The sequence below is a fragment of the Homalodisca vitripennis genome, chromosome 1 (assembly GCF_021130785.1).
Source record: "Homalodisca vitripennis isolate AUS2020 chromosome 1, UT_GWSS_2.1, whole genome shotgun sequence".
Classification (NCBI taxonomy): Eukaryota; Metazoa; Arthropoda; class Insecta; order Hemiptera; family Cicadellidae; genus Homalodisca; species Homalodisca vitripennis.
Window position 1 is genome coordinate 219,781,602 of NC_060207.1, and position 18,533 is coordinate 219,800,134.

The 18,533-nt window shown below is 35.0% G+C and overlaps 1 protein-coding gene across 1 annotated transcript; it reads right to left on the reverse strand.

Annotated features, from left to right (window-relative positions):
• Positions 1-1,463: 1,463 nt before the first annotated feature.
• On the reverse strand, positions 1,464-17,522 carry LOC124353058 (triokinase/FMN cyclase-like). Its single transcript, XM_046802869.1, has 4 exons — positions 17,319-17,522; positions 10,872-12,384; positions 9,927-10,103; positions 1,464-1,855 (listed from the first exon to the last, which is right to left on the reverse strand). Exons 1-4 carry the CDS (start codon positions 17,339-17,341, stop codon positions 1,583-1,585), a joined length of 1,986 nt encoding a protein of 661 aa, XP_046658825.1. The 5' UTR covers positions 17,342-17,522; the 3' UTR covers positions 1,464-1,582.
• Between the last annotated feature and the right edge of the window lie 1,011 nt (positions 17,523-18,533).

The window sequence follows — 18,533 nt, forward strand, 5'->3', positions numbered from 1 at the left end:
CAATAACAGGTAAGTATGATGGTTTATATTTATTTTAATTTTAGATTGGAATATACACAACAGCTAATTTTGGGTTCATAGAAGTAGCTAGTCTTGTTTGCGATATGAATCCAATAACAAATACAAAACATTAAACCATCAAGATTCTATTTTATTTAGTTTGATACATTGTAAACCTTCAAGGAATTAATATATTTCTTTTCATGAAATATTTTACTAAGTATATACATAGATGGGTTACACATCACTAAGAGAAATGGGTTTTGACACCTAATAAATGCGAGAGAATAACATTACAATTTTCTGACAGTATAATCTTCTCTGTCCTATTGTCTTGAATTAGGTGTCATGGTTGTTTTTGCATATCGGTCAGGATGTGCTGGATTTTTAACTGGATCACACAACACCTTTAGGTTCATAAATTTGCTCCTGTCACCTATGAACTACACCCAAAATCCTCCATAACCAAGTTTGTGGTAGTTTAATAGTTTCCGTTAACTAGTAGTTGCAGTTCAAAAAAAATCTGGCCTGAATCCAAGCCTCGGGAACAAAACTGTTTTAAGTTCACTTTCACACTAAATGTACAGGTTGTTACTGAACTAAACTTTAAGGGTCTTGATTTTGTGGTTAACAACCTTTCCTGCGATCGTTCAATCTTAGATAGTAACAAAACTACGACATATGATATCCACACTCATTCTATACACCTTTATCCAATACAAATGTGTGAGCATTCCCTTTCAGAAAATTATTAAAAAGTTTTACAAAAATGTTCAAAGAAAGGCATTACAACGTAAAAAATCTATTTTTGTCTCCATAATCTTACCTTATTGAGTCAATTTCCAGTTATAGCAGTTTTGCCACTCTGTGGTCAAAACTGGGTAGCTCTTCTACTCTAACCTTAAGCCAGCCTAGGATTTTTAACTCTTCACCTTGCTAGTGCATTACATTCTGTAAAATATGATAAGGTGTCTTTTGTCCAGAAAAGCACAGGAACCATCCTCCTTCAAACCCATCTTCCTAAGGCGTTAATTAAATTTGTGTTAAGTAAGAACTCTCTTAGCCTTTTCATATCAAGTGTTTCAGCTCACCACCAAGTAGTTCTTTGGTTTGTTTCAGCTCTGAGTTACTGTACCAAAGATTTTGCCTTTGGATGTTTTCCCCCCAAGTTTTACTTCAATGAAAGCAGTGCTCAGGCTACATCACAGATCAGATCCTGCGTAAAGACCACCTACTGACTCTTTGGTCAGCTCCTTTACTCTCTTCAACTCCTGTGTGTCCGAACCCAGAGGAGGCAGTTTACTATATGTTTCAATACCAAGTTAAAAGTATACCTACAATTCCATACCAAATCAGAGCTTATGCTAGGAGAATTCCACACTCTGATAGCAAATTTGGTATACGTATTTGACTATACTAAATTTCATATTAATAAATAGAATCTAGTAAGAACATAAACTATATTCAATTAGACAGTTTATTTATTGAGTTTTAAAAATTACAGAAATATATTTGATTACTCTAAAATAGAAGAGTAAACTACTAAAGGTTTTGTATATGAACAATTTTAAACGAATAAAGTTCAAAAACTGTCTTCTGAAGATGTTTGTTCATAGTCTGAACTTGAGAAATCCTCCTTTTCATTCTTCTCCTCATTTACCTCTTTATTTTCCTCTTTTTTATTTTCCTGTATCTCATCTTCTTCCTCTTCATTTTCATCTGCCTCGTCATTGCTGAATAATACCTCCACTTGGATGAGGACAAGTTGAAGCACCTCAGCAAGAATCCAAGCCCCTGGATCTGGCGGTTGAGATGACTTGTCCACACCATCCTTTGCTGCATTCACAGCTTCTGTCTGTACAGGGATCATTAAGACTCATTCTACAATTTCTCTTCAACTTAAAGAATTTAGTTGATTACTTAGTTTATAAATTATACTTTATTTAGTATGAGTTTGTTAGGGGAACAAATGTTTTTCATATAGTACATTTCAAAAATACTGTTGAAGACAACAATACGAAAGATGTTTACGGGAAATAAACTTCTGATAAAATAATGACAATAAAGAAAATGGTAGTATACAGAGTTTGTTATGAAAGTATACTGCTATAATATGTTTAAATATGGGTTATTATATTAATAGATTTTTAATTGTCTCTGTGTTACAAACCTTTGTTAGTTAAACAATTAAGACTTTGTTGTTATAGTTCTATAATTATTGTTTAATTAGGTAACATTAAATTTTAATGTAAGTTTTATTCCCTTTAAACTTTTGTTAATAATGTGTTTTTATTTTTGGTGTTAAGAATAATTGTAAAATATTTAGTGTATATAAGAGGTATGTACTAAATATATTTCAAAATACATCTTTCAATAATATTTAAATATAATGATTTATTTCTCCCTTTTTATACAAGCAAGGTACATGTAATAATGTCTTAGCAATTAAAGCTGCCACATTATCAAGTTATGTGGCGGCTATTAAGAAAAAAACCATATCAAAAATGCACAAAAACAAAATAGTCAATAGACTTGATGATAAACTGAGAGTAAAGTAACATATAACTAAAGTATTTTGCTCAGTGGTGTTAACTACAATTTTAACAAATATACAGGGTGTCAATTAAGTCTGGAACCTCTTTCTTAATTTTTAAACCACAATATAAAAAAATACCAAAGTTCACACGTGCTTACTGCTGATAGTAACGCATACATCTGCCCAATTACCGACCGGATAATCCCTTTGGAGGACGGTCCACAAGGAGTCAGACAAAATTCTTAAATAGCAGCATAGGTCAAGTTTGTATCAAATTAAAGGTCTTACTTAGCAGAGTACAATTCCGCAAACCAGACCTAAAAAGGTGGATTCATTCAGTAGTTATAGCTATTTGAATTTTAAAACAATTGAACAATGTAAATTATTAAGTATTACAAGTAAACACCAATTTTTAAGTACCTGTGATTAAAGTAAGTGTTCAAAATGTTCCCCTACCATCGTCTGACAATGTAATAATCGAAGCCAGGAATCAATAATTATTACCAATAACACAACTACTGTTTAGAATGTGAAAGTGGCAGATTGAGTCATACACAGCATCCACAGAAACTTAACTTTTGGGCAGGTATTATATGAAATCAAATTATGGGCCCATTATTTATCAATGGTTAATTTACAATGGTGACTCGTATCTAGCAATGCTCCAAAATGAGATAATTCTTGCACTACAAGCTGCTTTTGGTCGTCAATTTTCAGAGAATTTATTTCCAACAAGATGGCGCACCACCACACTTTGCTCTCCTTGTTAGAGAATACTTGGATACAATATTCCCTCACAGATATACCGCAAACAATGCCGCAAACCGGACTTCAAATGTGGATTCATTCAGTAGTTATAGCTATTTGAATTTTAAAAACAATTGAACAATGTAAATTATTAAGTATTACAAGTAAACACCAATTTTTAAGTACCTGTGATTAAAGTAAGTGTTCAAAATGTTCCCCTACCATCGTCTGACAATGTAAATAATCGAAGCCAGGAATCAATAATTATTACCATCCACTACATTTTGAAGGTGAAAGTGGCGAGGATTGAGTCATACACAAGCATCCACAGAAACTTAACTTTTGGGAGGTATTATATGAAATCAAAATTTATGGGCCATTATTTATCAATGGTAAAAATGGTGACTCGTATCTAGCACCAGTGCTTCCAAAATGAGATAATTCTTGCACTACTGTGAAGGAATATTTGGTCGACAATTTCCAGAGAATTATTTTCCAACAAGATGGGCACCAAAAGTGGTGGCGCGCCTTCCTTGTTAGAGAAATTGGATACAATTCTCTGAAATTGTCGACGCAAAAATGCCGCAAACCGGACTTGTAGTGTGGATTCATCTCAGTAGTTATAGCTATTTGAATTTTAAAACAATTGAACAATGTAAATTATTAAGTATTACAAGTAAACACCAATTTTTAAGTACCATGTGATTAAAGTAAGTGTTCAATATGTTCCCCTACAATCGTCTGGCAATTTCATATAATACCTGCCACTACATTCTGAAGGTAGTCAACGAGGTTTCTGTGGATGCTGGACTATGAGTTTTCTTAGGTGCGCCATCTCGACTTGTCGATAAACTTTATCTTGTTCCCCAAAGAAAAAATTGGTAATAATCTATTGATTCCACGTCTTCCTCCATCTGTGAAGGAATATTGTATCCAAGTATTCTCTAACAAGGGGAGAGTGGTAGGGGAACATCTTGTTGAAATACATTCTCTGAAATTGTCGACCAAAAGCAGTTGTAGTGCAGGAATTATCTCATTTTACATTGCTAGATACGAGTCACCATTTAAATTACATTGATTCATAATTTGTTTCATATAATACCTGCCCAAATAGCTATAAGTTTCTGGATGCTGTGTATGAATCTGCCACTTTCACATTTTTAGTCTGGTTTGCGGAATAATTATTGATTCCTGGCTTCGATTATTACATTGTAAGTACATTTTGATCACTTTAAAATTGGTGTTTACTTGATACTTAATAATTTACATTGTTCAATTGTTTTAAAATTCAAATAGCTATAACCTATGCTGCTACTTTAAGTAAGACCTTTAATTTGATACAAACTGACCTATGCTGCTATTTAAGAATTTTGTCTGACTCCTTGTGGACCGTCCTCCAAAGGGATTATCCGGTCGGTAATTGGGCAGATGTATGCGTTACTATCAGCAGTAAGCACGTGTGTGAACTTTGGTATTTCTTTCTATTATGGTTCAAAAATTAAAAAAAAGAGGTTCCAGACTTAATTGACACCCTGTATACTAGTATTAAGAAGGATAAATGATCAATACAAATACAGATAGTAAAATAAAGAGTAGTAAAATAAATTTAACTTATGTTTTAACTCATGTTTATAATAATAACTAGGTAAATTAAAAAGAAACACAATGACACGAACAAAACATATCTAGGACGATCCCAGCAAAAGTTTAGACAAACAATCCCTTATATCTAAGGATGTAAATTAAGTCCTGATATGCCTGGATATATTCCAAACGGATTGAGTTATCAATGTACAACCTTCACTGGACTTATTAAATTACTTTTTTGAGGGAAAATATTAATTTCACCCCCCTTTCCATAGAATAGACCTTTAAAATGACATATTACAAGATAGGGGTTGCAATTTGGAAATTTAAAGTTATCCCCTTCTAACATGCTTTGAAAAAGGGGGTGAAATATGGATTACCTTATAAAAAAATCCCAAAAGTCATCAGGACTTAATTTACACACTTAGATGTCAGGGGTTGTTTACCCACAACCTTTGCTAGGATCCTCGTAGAAATGTTTTGTTCTTGTACTAGTGTTTATTTTGAATTTACCTTTTAAATGACATTTCACACATAGTGGTTGCAATTTGTAAATTTAAAGTGACCCCCCCTCTAACCCCATTTGAAAAGGAGGGGAAATATTTTTATCCTTCAAATAGCCCAAACAAGTATTTTATTAGGTACCAGTATGGTGAAGATTGTACACCAATATTTCAATCCTTTTGGAATATATCCAAGCGTATCAGGACTTAAATTACATCCTGTATATATTGGGATAAACGTGTAGAATACATATCTAATATGTGCAAAGTGCAGTTTTTATTTTTTAATATTTTTATTAAATACTTGTGCAAAAATGTTTTTGTACTTCATCATTTAACTGTTCAAATAGTTACAATAAAATTGTAAAACTTTGGGACTTCTATTAGGCATATCTTTCAAATGAAACATCTTCCATAAGTTTTAGACCAAAATTAAGGGCTTGACGTTGTTTCATTTTTACCATTGCCCTTATGAGGTAAAACTCCGTCATTTTACTACAGCTGAGTCTTAACTCAGATTTAGCAGTAATCAAAGAAAAGTTACATGTTTGTTAAAAGTTGTTTGTCATTGGCTGACCATTTAGTGAAGCCGCTCCTGGCCAGTTGCTAATGAATGAAAATTAATTTATGTCTGTCTTTGTGGATGATAGGTATCAAATGTGATCACCTAGAGAGTTTAAATTTCGTGTGTAACCGTAAATCGCTATTTAAAATGGTTATCATTGGTCCATGGCCAGTCTTGATTTCTATCTCTCAAACACTTGGGGTGATGGGTGATGGGCAACGAGAAAAACAAAACAAATTTGTAAACAGAGTTATTGACCAAGTTAATCAAATCAAATTTTTCAATAACTTATCAACACTGAAGTTACTTTTGGCATCGTTCAGTGACACAAAAAATCAGTAATACTACGTTTTGAAATAAGATTTCTCGAAACGTAGTGTGTTACTGATTTTTTGTATCACAGAACAATGGAAAATGTCGGGAAGATCCTGTTTCCTTCACAATCCTTCCATTGTCAAAAACAAATTTCAAACTAAGAAGTTACTTTGTTGCATTATTTAGTTTCAAACAACTTTAACATGTTAACTTAACCTGAAATGTCATTTTTATAACATGGATTTTTTACTATGTATGTTTACTTGGGTTACAGATGAAAATTAATGTACATAGCATGGCTCTCATATATGATAGTTCAAAATCTATTAAGTACAAATGAAAAAAGAAATTAGCTATGCAAAGACTTAGAATTAAAAAAAATAAAACATAGCTCAGAAATTACTAACGTTGCTATAATATGCAATATACTACTTTACATAATGACACTTGTATGTATGTACTCATATGAGTGCCTCATGATGCCGAAGATAGCGTCCATGAAACAGAGGGATGTTTGTCATTGCATCATGCAGTTTATGTCAATCTGCATGGTTCTGCAGAAACAAGTTGTCAATAGTCAAGTATTAACTGCGGAGACAAAAATACATTTGTATAGCAAATGTCAAGAAACACACATACCACACTAAACTCTTAGATATAGATTTCGACATTCACTTTGCTCCATTTATCACCACTTTTTTTCCCACCTCAATTCGGCAGTAAGTCTTCTGATTGTGCATTTTCACTCTTGAATGTCATAAACTCATTTATGCTATAAAACACATTCAATACTAAACAGCTTTTTAAATGAATACTAAACGCTTTAATTGTAGGTAAGTTTTTATTTCATTTGGCACACTGTTGATGAAATTAACTCCTGTCTGTAAAGGAAAATTACATGAGCTACCATGTCTCCCAGATCTATAGTTTTCTCTACCTCTTATCTCGTATAAGTGAATATCTTGTCCGTTGGTAAAGGTAAGTTTAAAATTCCTAAAATGTAGAGGCTTGGCAGAATCAAGAATCAAGAATCAAGAATCTTTATTGTTGTCCCACTTAAAAGTATTAACAATGTCAGAGCTGGTATGAGTTAGGCCAAATCAATTGTCACATTTCTTATAACTAATTTAAATTCCTTAAAACCAGTTTAAAATTCAACATTTACAACTAATTAAAATTCCTTAAAACTAGTTTAAAATTCAACATTCAATGTTATTAAAATCACTTAAATAAACTTCCTCAACTGAATAAAAGGCTTTCACTTTTAGCCACTTAATTAACATATTCTTAAAGTTCTTAGTGCTCATTGTTTTGGCGTTGAGAGGTAACTTATTAAATAGTTTTGTACCAATGTAGATATAGCTATGTTGGGATTTGCTCAGCCTAGTATATTTCACATCAATTAAGTTTACAGATCTGGTATTATAAGAATGTACAGAGTTTCTTAGGCTAAACGAAGTCAGATTTTCCTTGATAAAAACCAGGCTTTGCAAAATGTAAATACTTGGCAGCGTTAGTATGCCTAGCTCTATAAAAAAAGGTTTACAAGAATCTGTTTCACTTATGTTCACAAGGCATCGAATAGCTTTTTTTTGACATTTAAATACTTCCTTTGCACCAGCAGAGTTGCCCCAAAGAATAGTGCCATACAAAAGGTGAGAGTGAAAAAGTGAAAAGTAGGCATTGATAAGTATACCAGGACTTGTACATAACTTGAGTTTCTTTAAACAAAAGATAACTCTAGAAAGGCGAGAGCAGAGTGAGTTGGTATGAACACCCCAAGTAAGGCTAGAATCTAGATTAATTCCTAGAAGTTTCACAGATTTATTTTCAGAGCCTTTAGGTCTACTACTTAAACTAAATACAATGTTTTCTGTTTTTTCTTGGTTAACCTTTAATTTGTTTGCATGAAACCATATGTGGGATCTTTCTTTCATGTAATTCAAAATTACATTATTCAGGTTACGATCTTTACCTGATGTTAACAGAGTTGTGTCGTCTGCATAGAGTATGGTTTTGTTAGGCACAAAGGTAGGCAAGTCATTTACAAAAACAGTAAACAAGAAGGAGCCCAGGACGGAGCCCTGAGGCACTCCACAAGTAACATGTTTAAGACTAGACAGGTCTGCGCCCACCCTCACATACTGCAAACGATCAGTCAGGTAAGAAATGAACAGAGACAGTTCCTTGTGCTCAACACCATAGTAACTTAGCTTTTCTATGAGTTCATTATGAGGTACCATATCATAATCAGCAGTTGCAATCCTTTGAAAGCTGGCCTGCATGACTAAATTTTAGTATTGAGATGGTGAAAATGACTCGTTTTTGAAGTTTGAATGCTCTCAAAAATTGTTTGCTAGCACATACACCCCACAAAAATAGTCCGTAGGTGAGATAAGAATAAATCGTCATTATTACATAAGCCATCATTAGAACCTGAATGGGCCAGTATATATGGCTAAAGAGACCTCAAAATATAAAAGCTTAAAGCAAACATAATCAATAATGCAATTCATGTCAAACCTTGATCAAGGTAAATTCCAAGGAATATTGATGAGCAGACCTTGGTGAAATCAATCGGTTTTGTCTACGTGTGTACGGAAGATGTACCAAAAATATTGCAATACATTTATTGATTGTAAAAGCATATGTTGATAATCCAGACTCAAGAAGGTGTGATGAGATTTGCACTATCAAGCAGGTTCTGAACAGGAAAATATTCAACACCCATGTTTTGGAGTTCTGTGTTTGCACATTTTGTCGATTGCCTGTTCCTGAATGTGGTCCACATTATTATGGATTTTAAATAGACCTTACATCAACTTAAATTGTCAATTCTCTGTTCTAACTTCTGGAAAATACTGCTTGATTTAATTTTTAAGTTATACCAAATGCCGTGATACATGGTCTTTAAATTCATTGATAAATTGCAGTAGTATATGTATCTTCAACAACTTTCTCATTCCCATTCAAAACCTTCCAGTACAATATATTTTCAAACATCTAGGCCAAATGGCATCATTACTCACAACAGCACTGAAAAGAATGCACTGAGGTAAATAAAAACAGTTTTTGTTAATGAAAATAAATCCATATTTAATGTAATCATAACTATACAATCTTTTCTTTTGAAATATTTTCAAATTTAAATGATCTTCTATTTCAGTGTTATCAGAAAAATAGGTCTAAAGGAAGGATCTACTTCTCTGTTTAAACCTGTACCATCCTTGTTGTCCCCGGAACTTAGATGGTTGTGGATATTTATTTTAGCACAACATTTTTACAAACTTACAAATTACCATCTAAGCCTGAAGTACAATAGTGTGATGACTGGTTTTATGTCAAGCTGGTCATCAACAGAAAAAATTACCTTTGCCATCCAATCTGATATGATCTGGTGTACCGCTGAAAGTAGAACCCAACTTAACTCTTCAAGGGTTTGAATTTTGTTTCTATAGGATTTTGCTATCCTTTTGAATCTTGCATGATTAGAAAATCCAGTATGTTAGGCTACTATATGAAAAGTAATATGAAAAATCCATACTTGATTGAGCTGAGCATAAATTCCATCGTTCTAAATCAATGATAGAATCCAATACCTATATAGTTACTTGTTTATGTATTCAAAATCATTTAGTTGGTATTTTTGGACATGCAGTGATCTTACACTCACCAGACATTCCAAGGTGGGATCTGTGAATGCTTCGACGAAGTTATGAAGTGTATCTAAAATCGTTCTGTCACCAGGCCTCACATGGGTGAAGGAAATAAGTCCCTCCTTAGCCATTCTACAGGCACTGATCCACTTCTCACATTCCAACGGTGTCTGCGTGGAGCTTGACAGGAATGCCTGAGTAAAAAACATATGACGAAAAGGTTTAATACAATAAGTATAAGAATATGTTTGTAAAAAAGACACTATGAAATTGACTAGAGTCAATCATCTATGTTGTCAATCGCTTATTTTCTTTATGGTAAGGTATATTTAGATTGAATTACATTAAATTGAAATTGATTTCATTCCTTGAGTTCTGGATTTAGAGGTTGTCAGTAAAAACATACTCAGAAGATGGAAATATCAAGAATCAAGAATCTTTATTACCAAAGTACATTAAAATCATTTGAAAAAGTAGATAAAGTACAATGGATAGGTACCTCTGAGCTAATAGCTGAGTTGAGGTTGCCATCACTAATTAATTAAAGGCAGATGGGCCTGGCAGCTCCTCTTTCAAAGTAAATAGGTACCTCTGAGCTAATAGCTGAGTTGAGGTAGCCATCACCAATTAATTAAAGGCAGATGGGCCTGGCAGCTCCTCTTTCAGAGTTAAATAGGTACCTCTGAGCTAATAGCTGAGTTGAGGTTGCCATCACTAATTAATTAAAGGCAGATGGGCCTGGCAGCTCCTCTTTCAGAGTTAAATAGGTACCTCTGAGCTAATAGCTGAGTTGAGGTAGCCATCACCAATTAATTAAAGGCAGATGGGCCTGGCAGCTCCTCTTTCAGAGTTAAATAGGTACCTCTGAATTCACTTTTTTATCATTGCAATAATTTCCGCTGTAATATGTTTAGAAAGGAAATTACTATAATAATGATGATGCTGATGTAACCTATATTTACCTGAGCAGCAGAAGCGAAGATAACACTGAAGACAGCTCCTGAAATACCTCCCATGGAGACTGCTGCTATTTCCGCAAGGTCATTAAGTAATCCATAAGGTGTCACTATGTTCAACACTCTCATCTCCATTTCACTCTTTATATTTAGGATGAACTTTTTTAGAGTAGTTCCATAATCATGGTCGGAGTCCAGTTCGTTCAGGTGGTCTTCTGCATTAATAACACAGTCTATAATGTTTAAAATCGCTTTCACCACTACAGCAGCTTGGTAAGGTGTAAACTTTGAACCCATATTTTTGTCTTTGTAAGGATCCTCAAGAGTAGTTATCGTTGCATTTGTTATGTATAAACTGTTGTAGTACGAGAACCAATCTTGGGCAGGAGAAATTCCTGCGACTGTGTTGCCCCTATTGGACCAACTCGTCACGCCTACTGGAAAATCCAACCACTTCAGTAATTTCTCATCCAGTTTAAGAACGCTGATTGAAAACCCTTGTGTGACAGGTGCAGACAAAAATCTTCCAATGTATACTCTTACGACATTAACAGACACGCTATATATTATATTCAAAATCGTTCTTACTATGAGACTAAAGTGGAAATCAGATAGTTTGCCGAAATTGTTGATAATGATGGCAATACTTTCTTCCTTCTCGACAAAAATAGAAGCAGGGGCATCAGGAGAAAGCAAGAGCATGAGTGCTTCTTTTGTGGCTTCGGTTAAAGAATTAGCCTTTACACAGTATGACCCAGGTTCACCTCCAAGCCCAGTACCAACATTCAAAACACCCGAATCTAATGCGATGTTCACAGTACGCAGAGAACCCCCGTTAAGGCTATTCACGAGCCAATATATTTCGTACAGCGATTTTTCTTCTTCTGCCATTGCACCGGCTATTTTCAAGAGAAAGGCAATTCCGCAAAACCCTCGCTTTCCAGCGTGACCATTTTCGAGACCCGCACAATCGTCACCAACCGTCAAGCACAAGCAGTGAATTCCCTCCTGCGCCACCTTCTGACAGGCCAGCCCAAAGTTGAGTCGGTCCGCTAAGTTATTCGTGACGATGACGAGGACACCTCGAGTGTGGTCTCTCCCGAGGAGTCTGAGGGCCACCACGATGTTCATGTACGGTGGGCTGGACGTCACGTCGCCGAACACCGCGCCTGTTGACATCCCGTGCCCGACGAGACCGGAGTGTAACGGCTCCAACCCAGTCGCACCTCCCGTCAGAATCTTCACTTTCTCAGTCATCACCTCATGATCTTTGCGGAGCACGATGTTGAACTCTTTCACCACCACCAGTCCCCTATTCTGTAAAGCAACACTCTCCAAGTATTGTTCCACAACACTGGTTTCCTCGGAGACGTCGGTAAATAGGGGAACTCTTTTGTAAAAATACACCTGCTTGGGCAGTTTTCCACTTGTACTTTCTGTAGCGTCTGGTGACTCATATTGATCTGAAATGTTGGATATCCGTACCACGTTGGAACTCCCTGCAGTCACATTAAGATGTCTGAAAATAGCATTAAATTTTATTTTCCGCCATTTTTTCTAAAGCTAATGTAATTGATCAAACATTTAAATAATTGTGAGTATAGTTGCAAAATAAGCAAATAATATTATTTAACTAACATATATGAAACATTAATAAATAGTTTAAATCTATTAATTTTAGGTTAGCCTCAGACATGTTAGGTCATGTGATAAACCGTGGCAGACGCGAAGAGGCTAATGTCCACACTAGACAATCGAGTAGAGAAGTTCCCGTGGAGCTTTGAGCAGTATTAGCTTACTCGCTAGCGGACTGCTTAACTTGTTATAAAATTCTCCCGTTATCTTATCTTATCCACGCACGCACAATCACCAACAACCTTATCACTGTTGCTCGTCCACTCCTGCTTACTCAACAAACTATTCTGTTTACTTTTGAGTAGCTAGTAAAATGTTAATAGCTTGCAATTTAGAAAATTAATGAAATAGCTGTAATTATAATTTTAACGCGTGGGAAATAAATTTTTAACAGATACATTGTTACGCGGATTGTAAGACATAAAAATAACAAACAATATTTTAACCAAATATTTATTATTATTTCCCACCAACGTTTTAATTAAATTAAATAACTTTCCGCTGGCTACATACAAACATTTGTCACTGTCTGGCGCTTGAAATTTGGCTATAAGCGCACTGATTTGCGCTTCTGCAAATTAATTAGAATATTATTTATAACATTTACTACTGTACATATAAACCAGAAACAACAACATGTCCGTTAACCTTTCACCTAGCTTTTTTAGTTTGAATTTTATTACATTAATCAAGACATTGGTTAATCTACAAGTGTTAAGTTTTAAATCTTCAAGTGTTAAGTTTTAAAAACCTAACTGATTCCAGAAATACTATGACCAGTTTCACATGTGGTGTTATTGGTATCTAGTACTATATTTTCGGACGTTTCCAATTAGTCTAGACTAGATAAATATTTCATAACAGACTTCATATTAAATAGAGGAACATGTTTTTATTCAATTAGCCCTATTAAATATAAACGCTGAAAATCAAGCGAAAGGTTTGCTGTCTCTGATATGAAATAAGAGCAGCATAACAATAAAGGTTGAAGAAAAAGCAAAGTTTTTACTACTTATCCTAGAGTTTCTCTGTTTAAGTGCAAACTTCAAATAACTACAGACAGACCTTTTTTAACTCTTATCGAAATTGTATTTGCAACAAAATTCAAGAGAAGATAGCTTAATAATATATAGTAAAGGCTAATGTAAGAAAAATATATAGTCTTCATTCAAGATCATATATGTAGAAGAAATATTATTTTAATTTGATTCAGAATGTTTTTTTAAGGTTAAGACCTTAAATTTGTCATTTTAAAGCTAAACCATTTGAGAAGAAACACTAAATACTGTTTATCAAAATTTAAAATTAATAAAATGCAAAGTGCAATGTACAATAGTTTGGATTGAAGCATAAGTGGAACAGAATTAGAAACACCACAAACGTATAGAAAAGCAAGAAAAAGTATATTGTGATATGCTGAGAAATTCTCTTTCATAAGAAAATTTTAAAAACAAAACACATCTGATCTGCAAGAAAAAGATAATTCACAACCGAAAACTGAATAAAACACACTCACTCAGTTTCAATAAAATACATAACAGTAATCGGTTTAGACTTGTTAAAATTGAAAATTACACGATAAATCACAGATTTGAAGATGAATTTTCGCTAAAAATCTGCCACTGTACACATTGCTTGGCATGGCTGCTTTCCAAAAGTGGACTTATTACTGATTTTTTGAGGGAAAGAGGTACTTTGGTTTAGCTTTACCATTAATTTTAATGTAACCGATAATTTTGCAATTTCGATACAACAAAACATACGATGTTTGGAAAGGAATGCACACTTACTCAAAGTGACGTTCATGAGTGAATTAAATTTTTTGTTTGTTCAAATATGAGATTGATTGAGTTTATCCATAAAACAGAGTTTATAAATCTAAGGTTGGGGCGTATGGCCTCCATAGCCCCTTCACGGACCTGCCACTGCGGCTATTAAACCGATGGTAAATCCAAGTGGTTCATCTCGGTCTTTGGGCTGGACGGAAGCATGTCCTGTGATTAAAAATTTCTTGGTACTCTGGAATTGTCCTGAAGCCACGTTTAAAGTTTGTTATTGACGATGGAAGGTTTGAAAGGATAACAGGATTTCGGACATTTGCCATCGTTACAGGTTATAAAAGTTATAACACAACGTTTCGAGGATACGAATCGTCACCTCTTCGTCAGGTGGGAGAGGTATTAATACATACAAAAATAAAGAACAGAAAGAAGTAAAGAAGTAGACAGTAGACAACTCTTTATTCACATATTCATCAAGAACAGTAATGCGTCAAAAATACATAGGTTATAGTTGGTTATTTAAAAATTCTGCCTCTGAGTAGAAGGGTCGTTCCAGGAGCCAGGTCGTCAGCTGAAACTTGAAACGTTTTGGTTGTTCTCTCTTGAGGTGTTTATCAGGTTGTTGAAGTATAAGGCACCTTTATAGCTGGGTTTTTGTTCAAACAGTCTCAGATGATGTTGCGGGATTGTGAAATCGGTTGCATGTCTGGTGTCGTACTGGTGTTGATCCCTGTGTCTAGGTTGTGCTGTTGTGAAGGTGTGAAGGATTACTTCTCGGATGTAAAGTGAGATGGCTGTAAGAATTTTCAGTTCCTTGAAAGACTCTCGACAACTGTCCCTGTAGTTTAGGTTAGCCAGGCATCTAATTGCTCTTTTTTGTTTAATGAGTACTTTGTCTAGGTTGTTTTTAGAAGCTCCTCCCCAGGTTGCAATGCCATACCTAAGGTGGGACTCAAACAGATCAAAGTAGGCCACTCTGGCTGCCTCTGAGCTGCACACTTGCTTGGTTCTGCGTATGACCCAGAGCATAGTTTCTTGCAGAGCTGGTCTATATGAGGTTTCCATGACAGCTTAGAATCAATTAGAACAGAAAGAAGTAAAGAAGGGAAAGAAAAGGGTTCAAACATACCCAAAAGCAGCTTGGAGTGTCCAGGCGTAGTCACTGCAAAGGATGCAGTGACAGTCCCGAGCACAAATCACAAGTACGAGGATCACAATCGCACACCACACTAGCACAGACTATAGCGGGATGTACCCAGACTTTTGAGTATGTTTAAACCCTTTTATTTCCCTTCTTTATTTCTTTTTGTTCTTTATTTTTGAATGTATTAATACCTCCCCTACCTGACGAACAGCATAGATTCCAATCCTAGAAACGTTGTGTAAAAGGTTATTATTTGTAATAATATGTAATGAAGTTAAATGTCCGAAATCCGGTTATCCTTCCTATCAACTACCTGTTATAATGCGAGTAGGTTTAGATTAAGTTACCAAAAGTATGTTACTAGTAGTACCAAAGTTAAAGTTAACCTTTACGAGTGCTCACGTAATCTGAGCTTGAACTCTGGCACTATCTCGAGTAATATTTTTCTTTTTCGCCAAGTGTGGGTTCGACATAGAACCTAAATTGAAACTTTGGTACTATTAGTAACTTATTTATGGTAACCAAATCTAAACCTGTTTATATACTATTTCGAGTGATTGTTTCTTTCAGTTCACGTCTCAGATCGTCAAGTTAGCCGACGTCAGATCATGTTTGGACGATCTGGAACGTAATCTGAGGTGAGGAAAGGACCGATCGAAAATGCCTCTGTATATAAATGCGTATATAGGGACAGAATTACCACAGAGTAATAGAAAAATGTAACTACATTCTTCTTTAAAGGTATATTTTAATTTACTACTGGAGTATTTGTAAAGAGATATTCTTATCCGGAGCGGAAAATTTTTATATTTTTTCTTAAACAGTTAGGGGGGGGGATCTGCTTTCCGGACCCCACAAAATATTCGTTATTTGACATTGTGTTTCTACTGATTACTAAATTAGCGTAGAACAATATTTCGTCAATATAAAACAGGTATTGTTTTATCACTAACCCCACCCCATCCTCAGACAGAGGTCAAAGTCAAGCGGTCTAGTAGATAACGTGATTGCAGAGTCTCGCCGCCCGTTCAGCTGGTGCGTCGCTTTGTTGTACTTCCGTGTTTTACCCCTACATTTCTCCAAACACAAAAATTCAACAAAAACAAACATTACCAAACAAAAACTAAACTCTTTATTGAAAAAACTCACAAAACTTGTTTTTATTCTTGATCACACTCCGCCACCCAAAATGCGAGTGCCTCCGGCCATCAGCGCGGGCTTCGGCTGCCCCGCACTGATGTCAACGACAGAAAAACATCCCTCGAAATAGTAAATATCAGTAAAATATCAAATTCTAGAGGGGCTGATCAGAAATATAAATTGAATTGTAATGGAAAGGCAATTATGTACCGTGTAAAAACTTAAATAATCAGGTGATGCCGCGCGGCCTGCCGTAATCGGGATTCTCGAGAAAGATAAGATAACAGCGACAACAATACCAATCACAATACCTGGAAATGCTTGTTGATTGATGGAATGTTAGTTCTGTTACTCAACTACATCGTTTTATAACGTTGTAAGTTCATTGAAAAAAGTTTAAGCGTTGGGGGTATATAACGGAATCTGACCCCATTAACAATTGATAATCGTTGTAAGTTTGTAATTTTGTAATTAAAGAGTTGATTTTTCGTTCTATCATGTCTGTTTCTATAAATTTATATTTTTGTCTTCTTCATACTGGTGTGGTCGGTATAATCCCAAAGTACCAAATATTCTCCCCCCTTCCCCAATGTTGTTGTCTGGGGGGTTACTGCGTCTAAAACCATCGTGTTGAAATTTGTTGATTATTTAAAAAGTAATACGTTACGTCTACTGTCGCACTTGAGTTGATAAAAAACAACGTCCTTATTTTAAAAATCTATGAAAAGCGAAACGAGGAATATCAGTACTTACTTATTGGTTTGCGGTTGCATCATCAGTTTTTGGACGAAATAATTTTGATCTCATCAACCCAAATAGACACAGAACGCAGTCGATTGTGAGAAATAAAATAAAAATTTTCCCAAACATTCTGAGTTACAAGCGTTCAAAACAATAATAATGAATATTACAAGTTACATTTTGTCATCCCTTAAATAAACAGTGTCAAAATAACATATGGCACAGATGTGGCCAATACAGAAAACTATGTATTTTTGTGTATAGCACAAATAAACCACATGTTTACTTGTTTGGGATTAATATTTTGTGCTGTGTCAACTGGTTTATTTTCGTGAAGATATATTACCTCTTGTTATTTTATGTTTTTTTGTTTTATGCCTCTAGCTTTTAACGCCAGGTACAATGTGACTAATTGCACTAAATGTGTACAGGGAAAACACATTACACCCAATCGAAAATTGCTATTTATCTCACAGGTCATGTGACCTTTCGACTTCTCCAGTTAGCAATTTAGTGAAAAGACCTTGAGATATACCCCAGAAGAACAAAATTAGATTTCAAACACAGTTACGCCCTTACCTTTAGTCGTAAACGAGTTTAAAGATATAGTTAATAGGCATGGAACGCCTTAAAGATCTTATAAAGTTTATACTTTTTGAATATTTAAACGAAGAAGTACAAAAATGTTGGGAAGGCTTGATTTAATATGAATGTTGAGTTTAGCTCTAATTCAGACGAAGTTAAGTTATCTCGTCAGACGAACATGCCTCCTGATTCCTGGAGTCAAGTCTGTAACAGCATCTAATTCCAGACACTGCATTAAGAGGAAGGTGAACTGGAGCTAAAGTGGCTACGTATTGTGTAGAAAACTCGGTTGCTCCACCATGCTCAGAGATCGTGTCAGTAACATCGTTGTGCACTCAATTGTACACCTGATGAGGTAATGAGATTGCCAGTTAATCTGGATTAAACTATATTTGATGTTTTGTAGTCTAGGCCTCTCTGATGTCGATACGACGTAAATTGCTAGTTTTCAGCTTCTTCGTCGTTCGATTTTTTTTCGTTCTATTCAGACGAAAAGGGCTCCAGATTCCAATTTCAGGAGTCAAGTCTGCAACAGCATCAGATTCCAGACGCTGTATTAGGAAGGTGAACTGGACCTAAACTCAACATTCATATTAAATCACCATTATTTGGCCACTTGTTTAACGATCAAGGTGGCCGGGA